Source organism: Schistosoma haematobium, chromosome 3, assembly GCF_000699445.3.
Source record: "Schistosoma haematobium chromosome 3, whole genome shotgun sequence".
Lineage (NCBI taxonomy): Eukaryota > Metazoa > Platyhelminthes > Trematoda > Strigeidida > Schistosomatidae > Schistosoma > Schistosoma haematobium.
Window position 1 is genome coordinate 13,307,662 of NC_067198.1, and position 21,344 is coordinate 13,329,005.

Below are 21,344 nucleotides of genomic sequence, written 5' to 3' on the forward strand. Positions count from 1 at the left end.
TCATTGGAGTACCAGCTCTTGGTCTGGTGGGGGGGGGTGACAGAGCCTTCATCCAGGTTGTGTCCAGTAAAACTAATTAGATCAGCATTAGTGCTGAAGACCTATAAAACTATTTATTTAGGAGATTTATTTATCATTGCAGGTATGTCATTACGAAACAACTTTCTGTTATACATCATATATTTGATGACGAAGGTTTATTAACTCATCGACACTGGAGCAGAAGTTATAAACCTCCCTGTGAATACTAGCCATCTCATAGAACACTCTTCAATTTACAGAGGGAAAAAGGAAAATTGATCCCCACATACAGCACAGGTAGGTCTACTTAAATATGAGTTCGCACAGGTCCGTCTACCAGATCTTTGCTGTTACTAATGCGTTAATCCCGGTCATTGACACAGATCTACTACGACACCATAACCTACTAGTCGACCTAACTTACCGGGGATGATACTTCAAACACCAAGATGAAAGAAGCTGAGAACTGCTGGGAGCTAAATTATACATGTACGTGGGTGGAAATATAGGAATGTGAGACTTCCAGTTTGGTAGTCTAGGGGGGACTCGTCTTGAATCAGGCTGTATCATAGTACGAGCACGACGCTTATTTGGGCACCCATAGCTAGTAGTGTCCGTTAAAGTTAACACTGTCAAATGTTTACACAACTATTTAATGGGGGCAGTAATTTGCCGTTCCAACAGCATTACGCATACATTGACCCACGATTTTTATTTAGTGATTCGACGATGTGATGCTAGATTCGTAGCTCTTAAAGTTAAGGATTCTCCCACAACTCTCTGACACAATTTTAAACAGGACGGCCCACTAAAACTGGGAGGCGCCAAGTCTTAAACGCTAGTTGCAAGTTCGATGGTCTAGATAGGTCCGTAGGAACAGTGTAGAAGATTTTTCAAGAAGATGCATACATTAGTAGTCCGTTCGTTTTTCTAATAGCTGGAGACAGGAAATCGCCTTAACATTTTTGATAGGAACAGTCTGCTACTCTTTATTATCGAGGTCAGTCCATAAATTGTCAGTTTATTTTTGAAAATTAGTTTGGGGTTGTGGGTTTTTAGAAATCAGAAACATGAAAGGTCACGTGACCTGATAATTATCCACAAACCTCTGGTCAAGCAGATTTTTGTCCGGGCATCGCAAATATTGGTGTAGTGGTTCGTGTGATTCAATCCAGAGTGTATATACCGCTTTTTAGTGTGTCTAACGGATGTCTTTTTTCATATTGGATATAGTTTTGAAATCTTTCTCTGAACGATTGTTATTCGTGTCCATGCGAATAGTCTGTCACTATTGTCTTAAAGCGACTGAACACGGCAATCCAGTCCTCCTCTATATAGTCACTGGAATTGCTGAAGCGACGACTAAGGTGACATTACTTTCCAGTTAGACGAAAAGTTAAACACCGTTTGGTCCTCATATTCATTTGCCTCAGTCTAGTGCTCTGGGTTATATGGTTAAGCGGGACGTAACTGAAAAGATATTATAATAACAAGTGCACACTGGATTCCATATTATTCTCAGAACCAAATAATACCACCCCAAAGTTTTGATTGTTCGTGCGTCATGACATTTCAACTGATTAAACTACGAACTGCCGTAAAACAGTAATTGCTCAATCTGTAGCTATACTTGATAGACGATTTACTCAAGGTTCTATGTTGTCTAAAGTGAGTATTTATCCTGTATGAGGCGTGTAACTCGAAAAAGTGATGTTACGATGCTTATATTTGTCAGGTGCCATTTGTTGAGGACTACTATCATGACTAACAGCTCATCACAAGGATCTGCGGAATATTTTTCGCAGGTCTTAATGGGAGCCTTGCCGAATTTTTTTACAAGTATCTTCTTTAATTTTGAACTGTTCCACGACCTCTAAAACGTGTAGATTGATATAAGCAGATGAATTTCCCCATGAATAAATGAAACTGTAGGGCTGGTAAGTGTGCATTCAGTGTTTTTTCACAAAAGATATATTCATGGAAAGTGCAGATCCTTAATGTCCCATCGGGTTACTCAAGTGAAATACTTCTCAAATAACGGTATTCTACTGTAATTACTATCAAAGTCAAAGGGTCAGCTTCGTTTCAAACATTAATTCTAAGGTTATTTTACAGCATATATTTATTATAATACATAGCTTAATTATTGTGTTGAGTCCGTTCCGGGCCTTTTTCTGTACGAAATAGCTCTTGATATCCCCAGTTTATTTCGGCGTATGTGTATTTTTCAAATAATATTTATTTTAAGTTATCATTCCGCTATTTTAGATGAAAAACACGTTCATAATAAATTCTGACTTGCATGCCAATTATTTATGAGGGGTACAGAGGTCTGAGTAATATTTTTTACATGTACAGAAGTGTCTGTTGGTGTCTATTCCCACCCACCCCCATATCTAGTTGGACCCACTCTACCGCCTAAACGTAAACATTCCGACTGGGTCGCATCCATTCGAGTAGTATCACTTAAAACCAGTTTAAACAACCATAATGTATCTTTTTGTTGCTGCAATCAATGAGTATTTCTAATCCTCATTCTTTACCCCTCATGCTAACCTATTTTCCTATTCTTTCCTCTAGCTTTTCTCTATCGCCTATATCTATTTCCTTGCCTTGGTAACAAAATCTAGTCTTTGCACGAGTTTGTAGAACTCTGTACTTTCCTACTGTTTACTCTGACCGGAATATTATTTGTCTTTCTTGACTGAGCAACTTATTAAATTATGTCGTTTTTCTACCTGATGGCTTGTATGGTAGCCCAAATGAAAGTTGGGTTAGCCAAATTAAACCCGGATTGTATGTTAATAATTAAAACCCAAAAAAGCGAACTGTCACTGTTCATCGCAGCTATACTCTTATAAACTTGTTCCTATTCGACTCCGTAACTACTGACGTGCACTAGTAGACGACTGTGCGGATATCACCCATCATCCAAAACATGTACTTGTTTTTTAACATGTTTACATTAGCTCCTGAATATAAACAGTAAGTCCAAGTAATACGCTCGTTCAGTCTCAGAAAAAAAGAAATATTACTAAATGCTCAACCTTAAATTTTACCACAACTTATCTTGCACCTGCCCAAACAACTCAATATTAGTGCCTTCATGATCTGATGTTATTATCTTAATTTAACCACTTTTAGCCCCTTCCCCACACATCCACATTATACCCTAAATTACTGATCGAAATACTTTGTGGTTGCAATCGTACAACTGACTGCAATCTTCGGATATTCTTAATCTTATCATGTGATTTGTACTTTTTATGCCGTGTTATTGCTTAGCACCAGGATCACTTAGTATTTCTGTGAAACAATTAAACTGTCTCTTTTGTACTTATAGTAGATTTACATCTAATAATTACTAACATAGTCTATTTCATCATATTCTTGACACTGATATATTAAAACACTCGTCTGTCATCAGTTTTTCATGCAGCCAAACGTGGTATGTTTGAATCTTGAAAGGTTATAATCCTTTAGTATTTTATTCGGGTGTTTGGATAATATTAGATGGACTAGTAGTCAACAAAAGCACCGAAATAAGTTTTCTGGCATTACCTGGCATTTCACCTTATCTTTCCAGCATTTCGAAGTGTACAAACATCCTTTAAAAGCTGATTATACAACTCCGGAAATAAGAACGTTAGAGTTGGACATCATACTGTATATGTCTCACAATAAATACATTTGAGGTATCGTTCATATTTCAACGAAAGCTAGGTTTATTTAGGGAGATGGTCTTACAAGTTGATGAAGTTTATAGTTTAATTGTACTAACCAGGGTGGTCTTGACATGTTACACCTATCCCATAATGTATGCAACTTTCAACAAGTAGTTACCCGTAAAACATATATGGTCTTCAAGTTATAAATACGTTGTGCGAATCTTGACGTGTGTCCGTTCTACCGTTCGCCAAAGCTCAAGTTAAATTAAATTCTACTCTGGAAAATTTCGCCCTTGTGATGTTTTTTGGTGTTAAATTAGGAAGATCTTAATTGTAGACTCTTAATCATCAGCTTCAGGGTGCTTTTCATCTGACATTTAAATAATACATCATGTATTTTCTTATCAATGTTGTTGTCTAGAGCTTTGAGCAAAGCAGTACGACTTCGAGTAAATTATTCGAATAATATCAAGTTTTAGAGGTAACTTTGATACCTTTATCAGTGATAAGTTATCTTTGGAGCGGTACAAGTTTTCAGTCTATTGAAATTCGTTTTTTTATTAGACTGCAGATTTTCTGGGTAATGGAGATTTTGTGCAATTACTCTCAAAATCCAGTGGTTGGTTCGTCGAAAAGCAGTCACACGGAGCATGAACCAGTCCCAGTATCAGCCAAAGTGCAAGATACCACTGCTTCTCAGCGACGAAATATCAATTGCACAAGTTCAAATATCTTTAGTAGTCTTCAACATGCCCATCTTCCTGTAGCCTCCAATCCGAATGTCTTATTTAAGAACGACCTGACAGAAAATTACTCCGACAATTTGGCGCCGCGTATATCACCATACCTTCTTGGGATGCTCCAGTGTAGACCAGTTTCCTTACCTCTTACTCGGAACGTTGTGAAAGAGGGATGGCTTATGAAACGCGGCGAACATATTAAAAATTGGCGACGTCGATATTTCAAATTACGGGAAGATGGGACATTTTATGGATATAAAATTCAACCTAAAGTTGGTTTCAAATTTGTTTCGAGCTATTTTTGTATTTATCTTGATATGATTAATTATTACTGTTTTTCTTCAATAACAATACATAATCTCAATCATTATTCATGCATCGAAAGCGAATCGGATGTACCTGGGAAAGTTTTGGTTATTGTGAACTCTTTATTATTATACATCACATTAACTCTCAGCTTATTACCTTATCCCTGGTCATCTCAGTCATTTATTAAGTTCGTGGAGTCAACGCAGTTCTGTAAAGTATGATCTTAATAGTTTGCTCAATGAAGTTTGTGTATTTTTGTTGTCAGAACGTAACTTTGTTGATGGCCGAAGAAGCAAACTACAGACAAAGTGTGTTACAACTAAGTGTAACCTATGATACATATAAAACGTATTACAAGCTGTCTAATATTTTCTTTTTTTACATTCAAAACTATGGCTATATTGTGTTTTAGTTGTATTTGTCTAATATTGTTTTGTTTCCTATTTTATGCAAATCAAAAGATGATTGTCTAGTAAATTAAATTATTCACAAAAGTCTTCCTTGTTTGACAAATTAGTGAATCCCCACGAGTGACACTTTTTCAATCGACTAACATGATATATTTAATTTGTCTGTTAAGTGACAATTAGATCAGTATATGATAGTTATATATTTAGTTCTCCAAATATAATAAGTCTAATGAGTAGATATCGTCTACTAAAATACATAGTTTGCCAACATTTGTGTTTTTAGGATGATATGGCGCAACCTTTAAATAATTTCACTGTTCGCGACTGTCAAATTATATGTTTAAACAAACCAAAACCATACACATTTCTTATTCGTGGTTTACAATGGACCAATGTAGTGGAACGTTTATTCTTTGTCGAGACGGAAGCAGAAAGAAATTATTGGCTTAGCGCAATTCAAAGCGTCGCAAATCGACTCAAATCATCATTTGAGCAGCCAGTATCCGTACACAGTTTAGATTTGGCTGAAAATATGATCGTTGATATTCCTCAGAGGTTAGTTTAAACATAAAAACATGATTTATCATTAGATTAAAAATAAATGATTATCACATATTTGGGTTTATGAAGTACTATTGAGGCTGATAAAACACATAATTTAGCTAGGAGTTTATCTGTGCTAATTATTTGGGATAAATCAACCCTCCGTATATGTAGCTAATCACGGATGAAAGTACTCAAGTACGTTTTCTTATATTTGCAATTTTTTTCTACGAAAAAATACCTTGTGAAGGTTAGGATTGAAGTACAGTTTAAATTGTGAAGTTTACATGTAGTCACACAGATGTGATTTTTCCATGCATTAAAACATCGTTCAAATTAAGATAACATTAAAACGCGTAGTGCATATACCGGACCGATCCGGATGTTGAATTAAAGGTTGCAATGAGAACAGGCCAAAAATACTTTAGGAAAATTGGATAGTTTACTATCACTGATTTCTTATCAGAACTGTATCGAATGCTTTTGGATTGTTATTCAATTTGTACATGAAAACTAGAGATTGTAGATAATATTTTCTAGGTCACTTTTCATTGCTAGTCACAACCAGATATGTATATATTCTGTATAATGACATTGAGAGTCTGTTCTTACCTTCTAGTCAGTAAAATACTCACAATGCATAAAATATTTTATTCCTTGTCTGGCCTATGTAATTACATCCAAAAATACATCATATACATTATCAGTCGAATACAAAGCATGTGATGATGACCTCTAGTTGGTGTCTAATAACTTTTAATGAGAAACCTGTCTAACCCTTTTGTCTTACTTTAAAATAACTTTTACTAATTTAGTCTAATCTATGGCGCGTGAATGAACTATGTTTTTTACAGTCACTCATTGAAATTATAACCATTGACTTGATTTTCGGTACTCATTGCCTTATTTATTTTCGTGCATAACCGTGCATACTTTCGTACGCTATTATTATTATTAACGTTACCATTATTATTATTATTATTATTATTATTATTATTATTATTATTATTATTATTACTATTACTATTACTATTATTATTATTATTATTATTATTATTATTATTATTATTATTATTATTATTATTATTATTATTATTATTATTATTATTATAGTAATTCTATCGCTGCTTACAACCGTTTTATTATCTAATTACTCTTATTTTTATTCTACAGAACTCCAACAATCCACATATATTGTAGTTATTGTTACTTGTTTTCTATCTATTTTGATTATTGTTTTTTAAACATTTTAATATTTTTTCATATTGTAGGCCTGTGAAACGTTATTCTGTAAATGACTTCAGACTTTTAAAAGTTTTAGGGAAAGGTACTTTTGGAAAAGTGATTTTGTGTCAAGAAAATGAAACAGGTCATTTTTACGCTATGAAAATACTAAAGAAATCTGTACTTATTGAAGTAAGTCGAATAGTCATAATTATTATTTCTAATTTTACAAGTCTATGTGTTTGATTCTATTAAATGATCATCATTTTTACCTGAATTTTAGTTGGGTAGATCTAATAAATACTAGTAACTAAAAGTTAAGGACTTTCATCGATTGCCTTGAAATGTAGCATATTGCAAGTTTTTTATATTTCGTGAATTTCTCAACCATTGGATACGCAGTTTAAAAACCTACCTTTTCTTATTTCAGTTTAGACAATTAGATAGTATTGTAATGAACAGGAACACATGCAGGAACAACCAATGTAAATACGAAATTACAGTATCTTGGTAAAATATAAGAATCATACACTGAATACTTTATTTGCAAATTTTCATCATCTCTCCTTCACATTCTGTATGATTCTTCAAGTTCTCAATTCCTTTCTATTTTTCCTTGTGCTCTTTTCAACTCGATCTTCTTAGCCTTCTACTGCCAGGTTTTCCACTTCCGATCGGTGTTACATACTGCTGATGTCTGTCGACACAAGTAGTATGCACAGTATCAATTAAGTTTCGCTTAAGTCTGAGCTTATGAATCTGTGCTTAGTTATTAAGTTGCATTAAAATTAAACTTGTTTCTCATATTCCTGAAGTTATACACTATATTACTTCGTACATTCAACAGAGCATTACATCAATTGTTATCTGTTAGACACCTGATAAACTATTTTTATATAGCAACAATTGTTATGGTTTTTTTTAAAACCAACGATGATTACTGTTTACTATTATTGTCATTACTATTATTATTATTATTATTATTATCGCGTGAGTTCATTATTTTTTTGCATTTTTTTTACCACATAATAACAGAAAGAAGAAGTTGTTCATACAATGACTGAAAATCGTGTGCTACAACAATGCAAACATCCATTTATGACAGAGCTACGTTATTCATTTACTACACCTAATTATTTATGCTTTGTTATGGAATATGTTAATGGTGGTGAATTATTTTTTCATCTACAACGCGATCGTGTATTCTCAGAAGAAAGAGCTAAATTTTATGGTGCAGAAATTACTCTGGCTTTAGGTTATTTACATCACCAGAATGTTGTTTATAGGTAAGGAGAAAAATACCTTCGAAATCAATTATATATATATATATATAAAATGATTCACATAATCTCTGATTTTTTTAATAAGTTATACTTCTTGTAATTTTGATTTTAAGAAGTACTCGGGGATAGTACTTTATCTCAAATGTAGCTTTTTACTTTGACACAGTTTAAACTTATATATTATGACGACCTGATCAAGACATATTGACTGAAACACTTGTTCTTTAATAACATGTTACATGAACCTGGTTAGATGGAGAGAGAAATATGGTCAAATGCTTTTAAAGGTAACTCTTAGTTTAAATTGTTAAATTATGGGTCTGCTACCTAACAACTTTTATCAAATTGGAATAGATAACTAACACATTTCTGTTTAAAACAAGCAAGCAAGCACGAATATTTACTTTTTTCTGTTTGCAAATATAAGGTGTTGTTTCAAGACACTTTATGAATACTTGGTTGGACAATATACTGTGAACTAGTTCAGTGTATTGACCCTTTCATTTACCTTCGAAGCCTTAACAGTTCTTACAGTAGATTTTTGTTTTTATATTCAAAGATTTTATTTCTGAGCGAGAATAATCGTTACAACACTTGGTGTTTTTTTATTCTTGCTCTAACTTGACCAGGGATCTTAAATTGGAAAATTTATTGTTGGATAAAGATGGTCATATAAAAATCGCTGATTTTGGTCTGTGCAAAGAAGACATGTACTATGGTGCATCAACTAAAACATTTTGTGGTACACCAGAATATTTAGCACCTGAAGTTTTATTGGATAACGATTATGGGCGTTCAGTTGATTGGTGGGGCCTTGGTGTAGTAATGTATGAAATGATGTGTGGACGTTTACCATTCTACTCAAGTGATCATGAAGTTTTGTTTGAACTAATACTGCAAGTAAGTTAGCCGTAACTGAATTTTGTTATCATTGTACGCTTCTTTTTTTTTTGATATTTCAAAATAATAGAGATTTCAGTTTATTATCGCTTTGCTAAATCACTGTTATCTTTATTCAGAAATACCAAACTTTCTCATTTTTTTCTGAATGTCAAAGGGATCATATCATGACTTAAGTTTCTTTTATCAATAATAATTGCTAATCAGCTGTACATCTATATTTGTTAATTATGTCTCAATCGAAGTTCATACTTACCGAAAAGTTATAAAATCCTATTGGATTGTAAAATTTGAAACATCTTATCAGTTTATCGATGAGAAACATACGTAATTCCTATCACTTAATGAGCCATATTTCCAACCTTTCGTCATCCACATGTTATTCACTCTTAGCAAGACAAAGTGAAGTATTATGATTTTTGGGAAATGTTTTGGTAGATATGAATATCTCACTGAAGTTAGATGTGTCACAAGTGACTGAATCCTGATCAAGCTTTCTGTACGTGTCTTTTCATGCTCTTATATTGCCAAGAGTGGAAATAGTGTTTTCCTACTTGGCCTCTCATGAATAGTCCTACTTACTCCACTAACTTTGGTAAGATGTTCCTGCAATACTAGAACGGAAACAGACGTTTGGTGGTTAGACATAGCCGAAGGATACGAAAGGTTTACTTAAAAGAGTTAGGAATCCCTGATTCTAGACAAGTGATCCATACTAACCTTAAGGCCCTGGAAAGCCCAGTGCCTACCTTGACAACCAGCTGTCACGACATTGTATCTGGTATCTTCTCACTACCATGTAGATAAAGTATGCAAGGCAATCCCTTGAGGAAACTACCTAGTTCATTTAAACATCCAGAATTTGTCAGAACCCTCACATTAACCATGACAATTGTAAATGTAAAAATGAAGAGTCGGTATCGAATATGTGGTCTCCGCTCTGTCTTTTGACAATGATTGTCACTTTTTTATGACTCAAATCTAGATATCTTACTATATCAAGCGTTCAATAGTTTGAATTTTCTATTGTTCTGTGTAGTAGGTATCAAGTGGGTTGTTACAAATAATCTAAATGTTTATGCAAATATTTTGGCAGTAATGGTCATTCAGATTATATCGTATTTTGTCATTTTTAATGCTTTAGGACAATGTCTCCTTCCCAGCTCGTCTTTCACACCCAGCTCAAGATATCTTGTCTAGACTTTTAATTAAAGATCCAACAAGTCGATTAGGTGGTGGAGTACAGGATGTTTTGGAAGTTATGGCACATTTGTTTTTTGGGTCAGTCGATTGGGATCGTTTAATAAGAAAGTATGTTGTATGTATGTATTTCTAGTTTGTCATTTTCATTATGTTCGAGATATATCAATTTTTTAAATTAGTAACCAGAAAACTTGTTATAGTAATGTTAATTTCTGTTTCGAATACAACTACTAAAACTATTTATTTACATTGGTTGTTTGGATCTTTCCATTAATGTTTAGGATTGCATTTGATCAGTCTCGTTCCACTTATGTGTATCCTGTGCGGACTGCCTCGATTTTGTCATTAAGTCATAGTCATTATAAGCATGGATGGATGGTGGCTAGCAATGGAATCCAGGATGAGCGTTTTGTCCTGGATCCCACTGCTACCCACTATCCATCTCTGTTTATAGTGCTTTTAAATTAGTGACAATTCATACAGGATACACATATGCGAAACGAGACTGATTAATTGCAATCCCAAACATCAGTTGGAAGATTTAAACTAATACAAATGAATTGTACGTACTTCATTCAGTGACTTTTCTCAGGGACGACATTTCAGCATAGTTTGCTAGGTTGTTAAGATTTAAGTTATAAATTTAATGACAAATACGACTCACGTGATTTTCTAAATTTGTTATTTTGTTTCATTTTTCTTCGGGAAAGAATATTTCATATCCATGGCTTGCTAACCGTATATATATATATATATTATTTATTTATTTTAGCACATAGATATTGGTACAAGGAGACACCAAATACATATGCGCCACACAAATCTCATTCGATGTGTGAGGGCTGTGATACTGCCCGGGTGCCCAAACCGAGGCAGGTGGTTTTCTTAGGGGCCACTCCCCGAGCCTTCGACCTAAAGGTCTGATCCACAAGGCAGTGGAGCATCGTAAGGAGATGCAGTTCCATGGAAGCCGGTGACCAACGATTGGTTAATACGCCATTTGTTCCCGCAGGATACTGGAGCCCATGTGCACCATTGGTTTGGAATCCGGTTAAAGCGTCGGACATTCGCTTTTCGTCCTCTCAATTTCGTAAACAACAGTAATGCCACGAGAAGGCAGTGAGTAGGACTTCCCTGGCAGAGACTATATACGCGTGGCCATGTGAGAGCATTTCGAGCGGGAGGGCGGGCCCACCCCATTCTCGGTCGTACCAGGGCATTTGGGGGCAAAACTAATATATATATATATATATATATATATATATATATATATATATATATATATATATATTAAAACACCTATTTACTTACTCATCTACACTTTCAGAGATATTCAACCACCATGGAAACCAGACGTGGTCGATGAAAAAGACACAAAATATGTCCCAGATGAATTCAAGGATACGTCAGTCGATTTGACTCCTCCAAACGATGATGAAGGTAATATGAATCGAATTGTCGATGGACCATATTTTGAACAATTCAGTTTTCATGGAAGTCGACAAAGTTTGAATAGTAGAGTCAGTGGTTATAGTTTTGGTGACACATTTTAATAATGTGTACTTTACTACAAGTTCAATTGACTGCCTCTTATATGATTTAACTTTCTATGTACAAAAAAGAAGAAATGAAGAGAATGTTATTATAACTAATATTTTTCAGATAGATGAACAGACAAAAAAAACATTTTAGAGCCTGGAAGTGTGTGTATATCCTCTGATTCCGATTATGAAATATGTATAGATTTATTTTCATATTTATTCATTTTCACCTGGTTTTGCTTATTTTTCTCTCCTTTTTCGAATACTTGATATTATGACATAAATTTTATGTGAATTAAATAGGTTTAGTTTCAATTGGTCTTAGAGATGTGTAACTTTCATCTCCTGTTATTTTTCATTGGAACTTATTATTTCATTGCCTCGTTTATTTTATTATTATTAGTATCATTTTATGTGTGTGTTTTTGTGACATTTACAATTTTGGTCAGATTAAATCTCAATTGTTGGTGTTGTTGTTGTTGTCTTTATTATCTGCATCAAGTTGGTTTACTATTTTCACTATTTAGTTAATCTGTTTCCTTTTTATCTCCCTCTTTTTTTACTGTTCCCCTCTACTATCTCACATCATTTTAATGTTGTGTTGACGTGTACACATACGTCTCCTTTTATGGATTTCCCCCCTTTTTTATACATAAATCTGTCTATACGTAATGTACTATTGTTGTTATTGTTGTCTTGTAGTTGTAATGATTTAGGTTCATTCTACTTCGTGTGCATGTTTATGTATTCTGACATTAGGTTTTATTTTAGTACCTACAAGAGAATTAAACCCTTCTTTCTAAGACGAAAATTATCCTACATTCTCATTTGGTGCATCTAGAGCTGATCACCCCGCCCCATTGTTCAACGAAACAAATACCAGGATCAATGTAGACAGTATTACAATAGTCATTATTCAGTTGTATGATTTTTATTGATAAAATTCAATATATCTAATTCATAGAAATAAAAAATTATATTGAGTGTTTCTCGTTTTTTACTCATTGTGTGTCTGTTTGTGTTCATATGTTTGTTTTTGTCGACATATTAAGTTTACCATAATCTGTAATTACCATTTACTGGTTTTTTTTAGATGGAGTATCTGTTACATTTTAAAAATATGTATTTCTTTCCCAGTTGAGTAATTTTTTATGTTGTAAGTAGTCGGTCAGTCATCCTTGAGTTCATGCTTTTCAACTTCAATTTTATTGTTTTTTTTATTATTTAGGATAATCAATTAACTAGTTCTTTGTCAGCAGTTCTCCAGATAGTTTAAGCATTAATTGGATAACTATTAAAATGTGGAAATATTGCGTATTTTCTTCAATCATTAGATTATTTGATATTACATACCATTTTACGTCTACTACCATATCTGTGTTTTCAAAATATTATATGCATATAATAGTTGAGATTCTAAACGTCAGTTAATTGATTATTTCACTCGATATGTATAACTTATCGTATTTCTTATTGATATTCGCTAACATCCTGGAGTTCACAATTCCAACAATTCACCCTAGTGCCTTATCCTTAACTTAACAGATTAATGACATTGATAAGTGACGTGTTCATGATGGCTTTTCAGAATAAATATAAACAATTTTCTTAAGAATTTTCCTTTAAATATGAATAAATAGTTTCACAGTGGTATAGGACCGATTAAGTATAATACATAAAAAGGAAAGTTTATGTGTAGAAAATTAGCAATTTAAATTAATCCAGCGTTTCGCTCAGTAGTCTGGTCTAAGTTTCAAATCATGTACTGAACAAATTGTCCAGTCATAGGAATAATGTTGTATGAGTATGCGTCATTTGCTGTGAAATATGATGAAATTGTGTATGTATGCGTGTGTAGTATGTAGATCTGATATGATATTTGAAAAATCCATTAACCAAATATGTCCTTAGGTTATAGTCGTTGATGAAATTAGATGATCTGGTTGGGTGTTATAAATTAAACTTGTCACAACATACATAATATAAAGACAAATAAATAAAAGTTTTCACTGTTTCAGGGCTACTCATCAGATGCAAATGGCCTAGATTTACATTATTATTAGTATTATAACAAAATTAACTTGAATTTTATGTCAACTAGCTCCCTTGATTTGTTAAAAGCTTGTTTCTGTTGGTTGTCTCTTTTATATTTTACAACTTCACTCCTTTCTCTTATTTTATGATTTCATTTTCAGCATATAAATACTAATCAATTTTAACTATTATATTAAATATGTTGTTTCCTCTTCTGGTTTCTTAATTCCCTTTGAACTAAACTTGATTGATTATGGTGTGTAATAAAATTTCTTTAGAATAACATTACTAATGTGAATTTAGACCATTTGCAACTGATGCAAAGCGTTAAACCATAATGAATTCATTTTACTCTGCAAATATTGTTCCCACTTTACTTGGATTTACCAAGGAATTAGAACGTATGAAATAAATGTTTGTATTGTTCTGTTAAACAAGTTGGTTGCTCATTATATATTTAGACCAAATAACAAATGAAAATTTATCATTATTGTCCATATAATATGAGACAAATTAAAAGTAATAAAATAAGATATAGATTTGCTTATTAATAGGACATTTTATTGTACTCCATCTTTTCTATTTTTATTGTTTGGATTCTCCCATATATGTATGTCACTTTTTTGTTTTGTGAACCAAAAACTTTCTGAAAGGATTATCGGTATAGGGGTTATGGAGATTATTAAGTTTTTGATTAAGATCACGAACCGATTGATGTTAGACCACCGTTAGAAACCTGGAAGCACTGGACGGCCGTCTCATCCTATTGTGGGACTCCTCAGCAGTGCTCATCCACAGTCCCGCTCGCGGGATTCAAACCCAGGCTCTTCGGTCTCGCGCTCGAACGCTTAACCTACTGAAAGATTGTTGTTTCATCGAAATATATACTGATTCTACGAAGTTCAATATTGTCACCTATTTATTTTCAGCATTTCAGCAAATTTATTAGTCATTGTCTAATTAATATGAATTTTCTACCGATTTATATGTTGTAGTTCCAGTAAGTATATATCTAGTGATTAATTTGACAAAGTCTGTAAAGAGGAAGAAATAAAGAGAATATTTATCATAACTATACTTTTCAGAATAGATGGATAGATAGACAGAAAAATAATTTACAACCTATTTGTTATTCTTTGTGGTTTATTCAATATCTACATCTGACTTTCTATAATGATCTTGGTTTTAATTTAGTTTATATTCTATTGATTACAATAATTGAACATAATCTCTAAAGTAATAATTAACTGATCTTGATTTATTGATTTTAATAATGTGTACAATTGGTGAATATTGAAAAAAAAAGTTTTTAGTCTTAATTATTTGTCTGTATTTAAAATGTCTTAAATTCTTACTTGTATTATTTTTTTCGTCGTTTCTTTTCTTTCCAGAATTAATTCTTTTCACGGAATTCTGTGTGTGTATGGTACTTCAAATTAGTTTCTAGTATGTACATTATTGATAATATAATATATTCACATTTATTTTTTGTTATATTTATAATGTGATGATTATGCGCATCTGAATCCTAACCAGGTTTCACTTTAATGATTGATTTTGTGAATAGTGAGTTTGATTGTTTGTTTTGATTGTTGATGCTTGTTTTAATTGTTTACCTAATTGATATCTGTCTGACTGTTATTTTCGTCTGTGAATGAATGATTTTGTCTGTTAATCAGTCATTAATAAAGTGAACTATGGTTTTATGGGATATTGATTCATTAGTTTTCAATCTGATTATTGCTTTGTAAATTTATTCATTCCAAATAAACACAACCTATTTCACATAAACATTTATATTTTTCATTCTTGATCATTATAGATAATAGTAAATTGTGACAGTAAGGGAATTTCAAGCAACTGTGCAACTCGTAAGTAATTGTTTAACTGTTTAATTCATTATAAAATTCTTATTGATTTATAATACTTTGGTATATTTATTTTGCTAATAAGAGGATAGTCGAGCAATGGAGGTGATTACTTCGTTATTGAAAATAAGGCCTGCTACGGTGGGTAGCATGCCTAACCAGTGGGCCGGGAGGACCTCCTTCGCCGTCCTGTCATTTGCCCCCAAATGCCCTGGTACGGCCGAGAGTGGGGAGAGTCCCCTCTCCCTCTCGAAATGCTCTCACATGGCCACGCGTATATAGTCTCTGCCAGGGAAGTCCTACTCACTGCCTTCTCGTGGCATTACTGTTGTTTACGAAATTGAGAGGACGAAAAGCGAATGTCCGACGCTTTAACCGGATTCCAAATCAATGGTGCACATGGGCTCCAGTATCCTGCGGGAACAAATGGCGTATTAACCAATCGTTGGTCACCGGCTTCCATGGAACTGCATCTCCTTACGATGCTCCACTGCCTTGTGGATCAGACCTTTAGGTCGAAGGCTCGGGGAGTGGCCCCCTAAGAAAACCACCTGCCTCGGTTTGGGCACCCGGGCAGTATCACAGCCCTCACACATCGAATGAGATTTGTGTGGCGCATATGTATTTGGTGTCTCCTTGTACCAATATCTACGTGTTAAAATAAAAATAAAAATAAGAGGATAACAAATCCATATTCGCAAATAGTAGTGTACATGAAGAATAGTGGGTCCAGTTATTGGGTAACAAGGTTAACGATTCATGTGAAAATAGATTGATAAAAATAATAACCACTTTATCGTCTAGTATACATGTAGTTCCAGTAAGAAATTCTTAGACCGAAATTGAAACCACTACAATGAAGTCTAATTTATGTGTGTGAATTTTGATGCATTTGTTACTCGTTTTGACAGAGAAGACATGTAGAAAATATGTACCAACTGTTGTGTTGCCTTCATTTGAGTTTTCCATGAGATCTGGTGTTAATTGTTTGAGACGAATTCGTCGTATTTAAGTTTCTAGGTGAATGATAATATAGTACATTTCTATTGTTAAAAATTTTTTCATGTCTGCTGTCACACTGGCGTGATGCAATATTTAATCACGAAAATGGGAAAATAGGCTATTTAAACATTATAGATTGAATATACTATCTAGATTCATCAAAGCAATATGACTGAACTTTTAATTCAGAAACAGAAAATTTATTGGGGGGAAAAGTGATGTAAAAGTGATAATTATGTTGAAATCATGAACCTATCTAAGTTAAAGCACCGTTGAAAACATGGAAGTACTGGACGGCAGTTTTATCTTAATACGAAACTCTCCAGCAGTGCCCATTCATGATCCCATCCGCGGGATCGTTCCTTGATGTCAATGAAATTCAACAAGTTACACAAATTCTTACTGATAATTAATTAGGATGAATAACATGTCACATTGAAATGATGATCCTCTCATTTCATGTCCCGAAGGTAACCAAACAATTTAGTCATGAATATGTTACCCATAGGGAATTCTAATAATCTTCGGATATTTCGTTTCTTTTTGTCTTACCCTAGAGAAATGGGGTTCGTATTGAAGCTTCCTGTACGACTTTTGACTTCACTTGGCGGTTCATTGAAAGCTTCATCTTTGAAGGCTGCAGTGGTATGTCCAAACACTTTTATATATGTATCTGTGTAATTCTGTAAAAATAAGATTTGTTTGAAAATACCTATGTCTAGAAAATAAACAATAAATTTATTGTTTTTGTATTTTGTAACGTAATCGGATTCACAAAGCTTTTGGGTTGAAGACTTTCTAGTTAAAATTTATCTCCAGCCATTTCGGCGATAGGTACACTTCTGCCGGTCATTATACTCGTTGAGATCCCGTGTGAATAGGTCGTCATTCAATGTTCAGTTGTATGATTGCGTCCGAGTATTGGATTCATCATCTAGATTGCCTATTTAAAACTGATGATCTGCTAATCAAATGACACAACGGCCTTCCTTTGATCAACAATTCGATGATGTTGAGATAATAGCCATGATCAATACTTAAAGCCTATTGGTTCAGAATATAGTTCTCCCACACCTGCTTGCCCGATAGCCAGAATAGAACAACAGCACAGTAGATAAATGACCTCTATTTTTACAGTTGAATTAATAAATCAAGATAATGTGACCCGTATAGACTAATTTTCAGACTGCACATAAACATAAATCGGAAATTACAATATGGAAATAGGTATACCGTATGTGAAAGAGATCGAAATAATAGATGTATAGTTAATTAACAGTAACTTAAGGGAAAAAAGCAAAACAATATTTTCTGTACTAGACAAAAGCTTGCAGCTAGGATAATATGAATGTACAATAATCCAAATGTCTAATTATTATACAATAAAAATGTAAGTGATAGTCCCACTCCATTATATCACTAATCATATTCATTCATGCATTATTTTTGCTTGTACCACATTTTTAGTCTACAAAACATCTTGTCGCGTCACCAACTTTCTCTCAGTTCAATTATGTTATCCGTAGACAGTTTTCTAATACCCCATCAGACAATTCTGTAAACAATGTTTCTGATTTAGTAAAAGGAAGTCGTATTGTGCTTTTTATGAAAGGGAATCCCAGTGAACCACGATGTGGTTTCAGCAATGCTGTCTGTCGTATCCTAGAAATGCATGGAATTCTAGAAAAAGCAAGTAAAGGAGATGATCCAGATCTGTTCGCATCGTATGATGTCTTAGAGAATGAAGACCTACGAGCTGCTGCTAAAGTGTTTGCTGACTGGCCCACTTTCCCTCAGTTATATTTCGACGGTGAATTTATTGGTGGTTGTGATATTCTTTTAGATATGCATCGTTCTGGGAAACTGACGGAAGAATTAGAACGTCTCGGTATTGGGTCTGCTTTAGCTAAAGTATCAGACAAAGAGAAAACATGATTGATTGTCTTTTGATATTTTCAATTTGTACAGTATCCCTATTTTCTGTTTGATAAAAATATGTTATACTGCAGCACTGATATTTAGTCTTAATTTTACCCATAACATGTAGTTAGTATCTTTTTGTATGTGCATTACTGTGACTGCTTTAGGTTTTCATTTGCAATTTTTGAATTTTAGCAAACTATTATTTGACGAAATGCAGTAGTTATGTATTATAACGAATATTACATTTTGTTGCTTAAGCTATTGTGCGGATTCCGTTAAACCAAGCACAGCTTACCTGCATATTCTAAAAAGAAATATCATCATAACATCATAAATCTCTCACAATTGAAAATTCACTTTTACATGAAGCGCTCATTCTGGCCTTATAATCTTTTGCTTGAATAATGTTACATTTACAACGAATGGTGTTCAGCTTATTTATATATCTCACTGCGTTAAGGTTGCTAGTAACCTGGAATTTTCAAGCAGACCGATTTCCTGATCTTGTGACTTATTAATGATTGTTGCAAATTAGTTGACATTTTGTATCGTTTTGAGTATAGTCTCTCCATTTCACTATATCAGATGGTTATTCTCATTAAGTTCAAAGCGGCTCTCTCATTTGAATTGTAGTAGTTTTAAATAAAATTTGCAGACAGTCAAAATGAGGACATCGGAAAATAAAGACTTAAGGTTTAGTTATACTAGTGTCCATTTGCTGTGATCGGTTTCATCCCTCAAGATAGCTTACAAAATTTAGTACTTTTGAATTTGTGTACAACTGTGTCGAGATGTTTTGAACTCCTGTTTCGCCTAGTAGTTTTTGCTTAATGTAGTAATGTGCGTGGAATTCGGTCGGGGTCGAGTCGCATTTCCCTTGTTGTTGACATCCTTATCAAACCAGTCAAAATTTTAAAGAACTTTCTCAAATAATCTCTAATAATTAGGATGTAAAGTCAAGCTTCCATACCATTCAGGATATTATTTAGTTGTGTTTCTTGTACAAGCTCTTCCTACCGTCTCTAGCTATTTTATTTTCATTTACTTCTCTCAATAGCAATACATCTCAACAAATATACCACATTCTTTCTCTTTTGCGATCGTTTTAATGTTGGTAAACTGTAAAGTATATTGGTTTAACGGCTCTGTATCCGCTCTTAAGATGTTTTTGAAAACCTTAAACAGTATATCATGCACTTGAGATTATTTGAAAAGTAGACAACTTGATAAGGTTTAATTTAAGAGAAATAAACATTAAAAGTTTGTGGAACTTTCTTTAAAAATATCGATCATAAATTTTAAATGAGTTGTAAGATAGACGTTTTAATAAGATCGGCGTTACTTCTATTCCCCTCCAGTCCTTATATTTTAATGATAGGCTTTTTTAGTATAAAGTGCACTCACATTTGTAGCCAGTTCATCGTTATATTGATAATATATCCATAATTCACTGTCACATGCTCTGTATAAACGCCTATAGTATTCATGCAGCTTAGTGATTCTAGACTCACGTACTGTATATCTTAGTCAATTATATTCACCTAGAACTATGCAGATCAGAAGGGAGAAATGTTCAAAGAAACCACTTACGAATCTCGACGGGTATATCTGTAGTAGTTAGTCAGTCAGTAACAACGTACAACTTCGTACGTACGTACATCAGTTCGAGTTGCCATGCCACATTAGCACAGTGATGCAGTTGTCGATTCAAATCCCGTAGTAGTAGAGGTAGTAAGAGTATAAGCAGTAATCGGAAGCATTAAGGCTTGAAGATGTTATTCAAGGAGTATAATAAAGTGAAGTGAATTTGGAAAGAAAATCAGGGACATGAAGAATCCAGAAGATTAGAATTTGGGAGAACATAAAGATGCACGTGCGCCATTACAAACGATTTTGAGCCATGTAATTCAAGGTCTCTAACCATCGGTTGTTATCGTCTCGCGAATCCCAACCAGGTAGTCTACACCTACCAACATAGGTCAGTCCACTTTTCAGTGACTTCATGACTTTGTGCCGTGTTTTGGTCTGGTCGCCTACACCATAAAGCATCGCACGTCGGGGCAGTCGCTAGTTCAGAATACGTAACACATGTCCCAGCCATCTTAACTGAAGTTTCACTACTTCATCAATTGGTTTGCCATCCTTACCTAGTACCTGTTTCCTAACAACTGCACTAGTTACTCGGTGGTTCCAGGATATACGAGCAATGCTTCGAAGACACCTATGATCGAATAGTAGTAACCTACAAATATCCTCTACTCTTACCGGCCATGTTTCACTACCATAAAGTAGGACGGAACGAACTGCTGCGCAGTAAACCCGTCTTTTGGTTGATAGACGTATCTCTCGCTTACGTCTTAAATGACGCAAGTTGGCAAAAGCTAGTGGAGTCTTCTGTATCCGTGCTGAGATTTCGTCACACACCAGACCGCAAGTGTTGATGAGACTTCCAAGATAAGTGAGGCGATCGACACGCTCAACTACTTCACTCCCTATCACTAGTTCGGGTGTCGATGCAACCCAATCCTGAAGCAACATTCTGCATTTCGAGGGAGAGAATCGCATCCCGAACATGCTTGCATTGTTGCTTAGAGTGGTCAGAAGACTCTGCATTTTGTCAGCGTCTTCACCAAATAAAACTATGTCATCTGCATATTCTAAGTCAACAAGTGAAC

The 21,344-nt window shown here is 34.0% G+C and overlaps 1 protein-coding gene across 2 annotated transcripts; it reads left to right on the forward strand.

The window, feature by feature from the left end:
• Window positions 1-688: 688 nt before the first annotated feature.
• On the forward strand, window positions 689-21,105 carry AKT3_1 (RAC-gamma serine/threonine-protein kinase; the record flags this gene model as incomplete). Of its 2 annotated transcripts, XM_051213051.1 has the most annotated exons (11): window positions 689-1,021; window positions 1,060-4,701; window positions 5,432-5,703; window positions 6,963-7,107; window positions 7,951-8,201; window positions 8,828-9,098; window positions 10,243-10,409; window positions 11,629-15,322; window positions 15,699-15,747; window positions 17,304-17,391; window positions 18,214-21,105. In XM_051213051.1, the coding sequence occupies 7 exons, from the start codon at window positions 4,273-4,275 to the stop codon at window positions 11,852-11,854; spliced, it is 1,761 nt and encodes a 586-aa protein (XP_051068989.1). In that variant the 3' UTR covers window positions 11,855-15,322; window positions 15,699-15,747; window positions 17,304-17,391; window positions 18,214-21,105. The 2 variants fall into 2 exon arrangements, with proteins under 2 accessions (XP_051068989.1, XP_012794676.2); XM_012939222.3 differs by lacking the exons at window positions 689-1,021; window positions 1,060-4,701; window positions 5,432-5,703; ... (4 more) ...; window positions 11,629-15,322; window positions 15,699-15,747 and having other exon boundaries at window positions 17,236-17,391.
• Window positions 21,106-21,344: the final 239 nt, after the last annotated feature.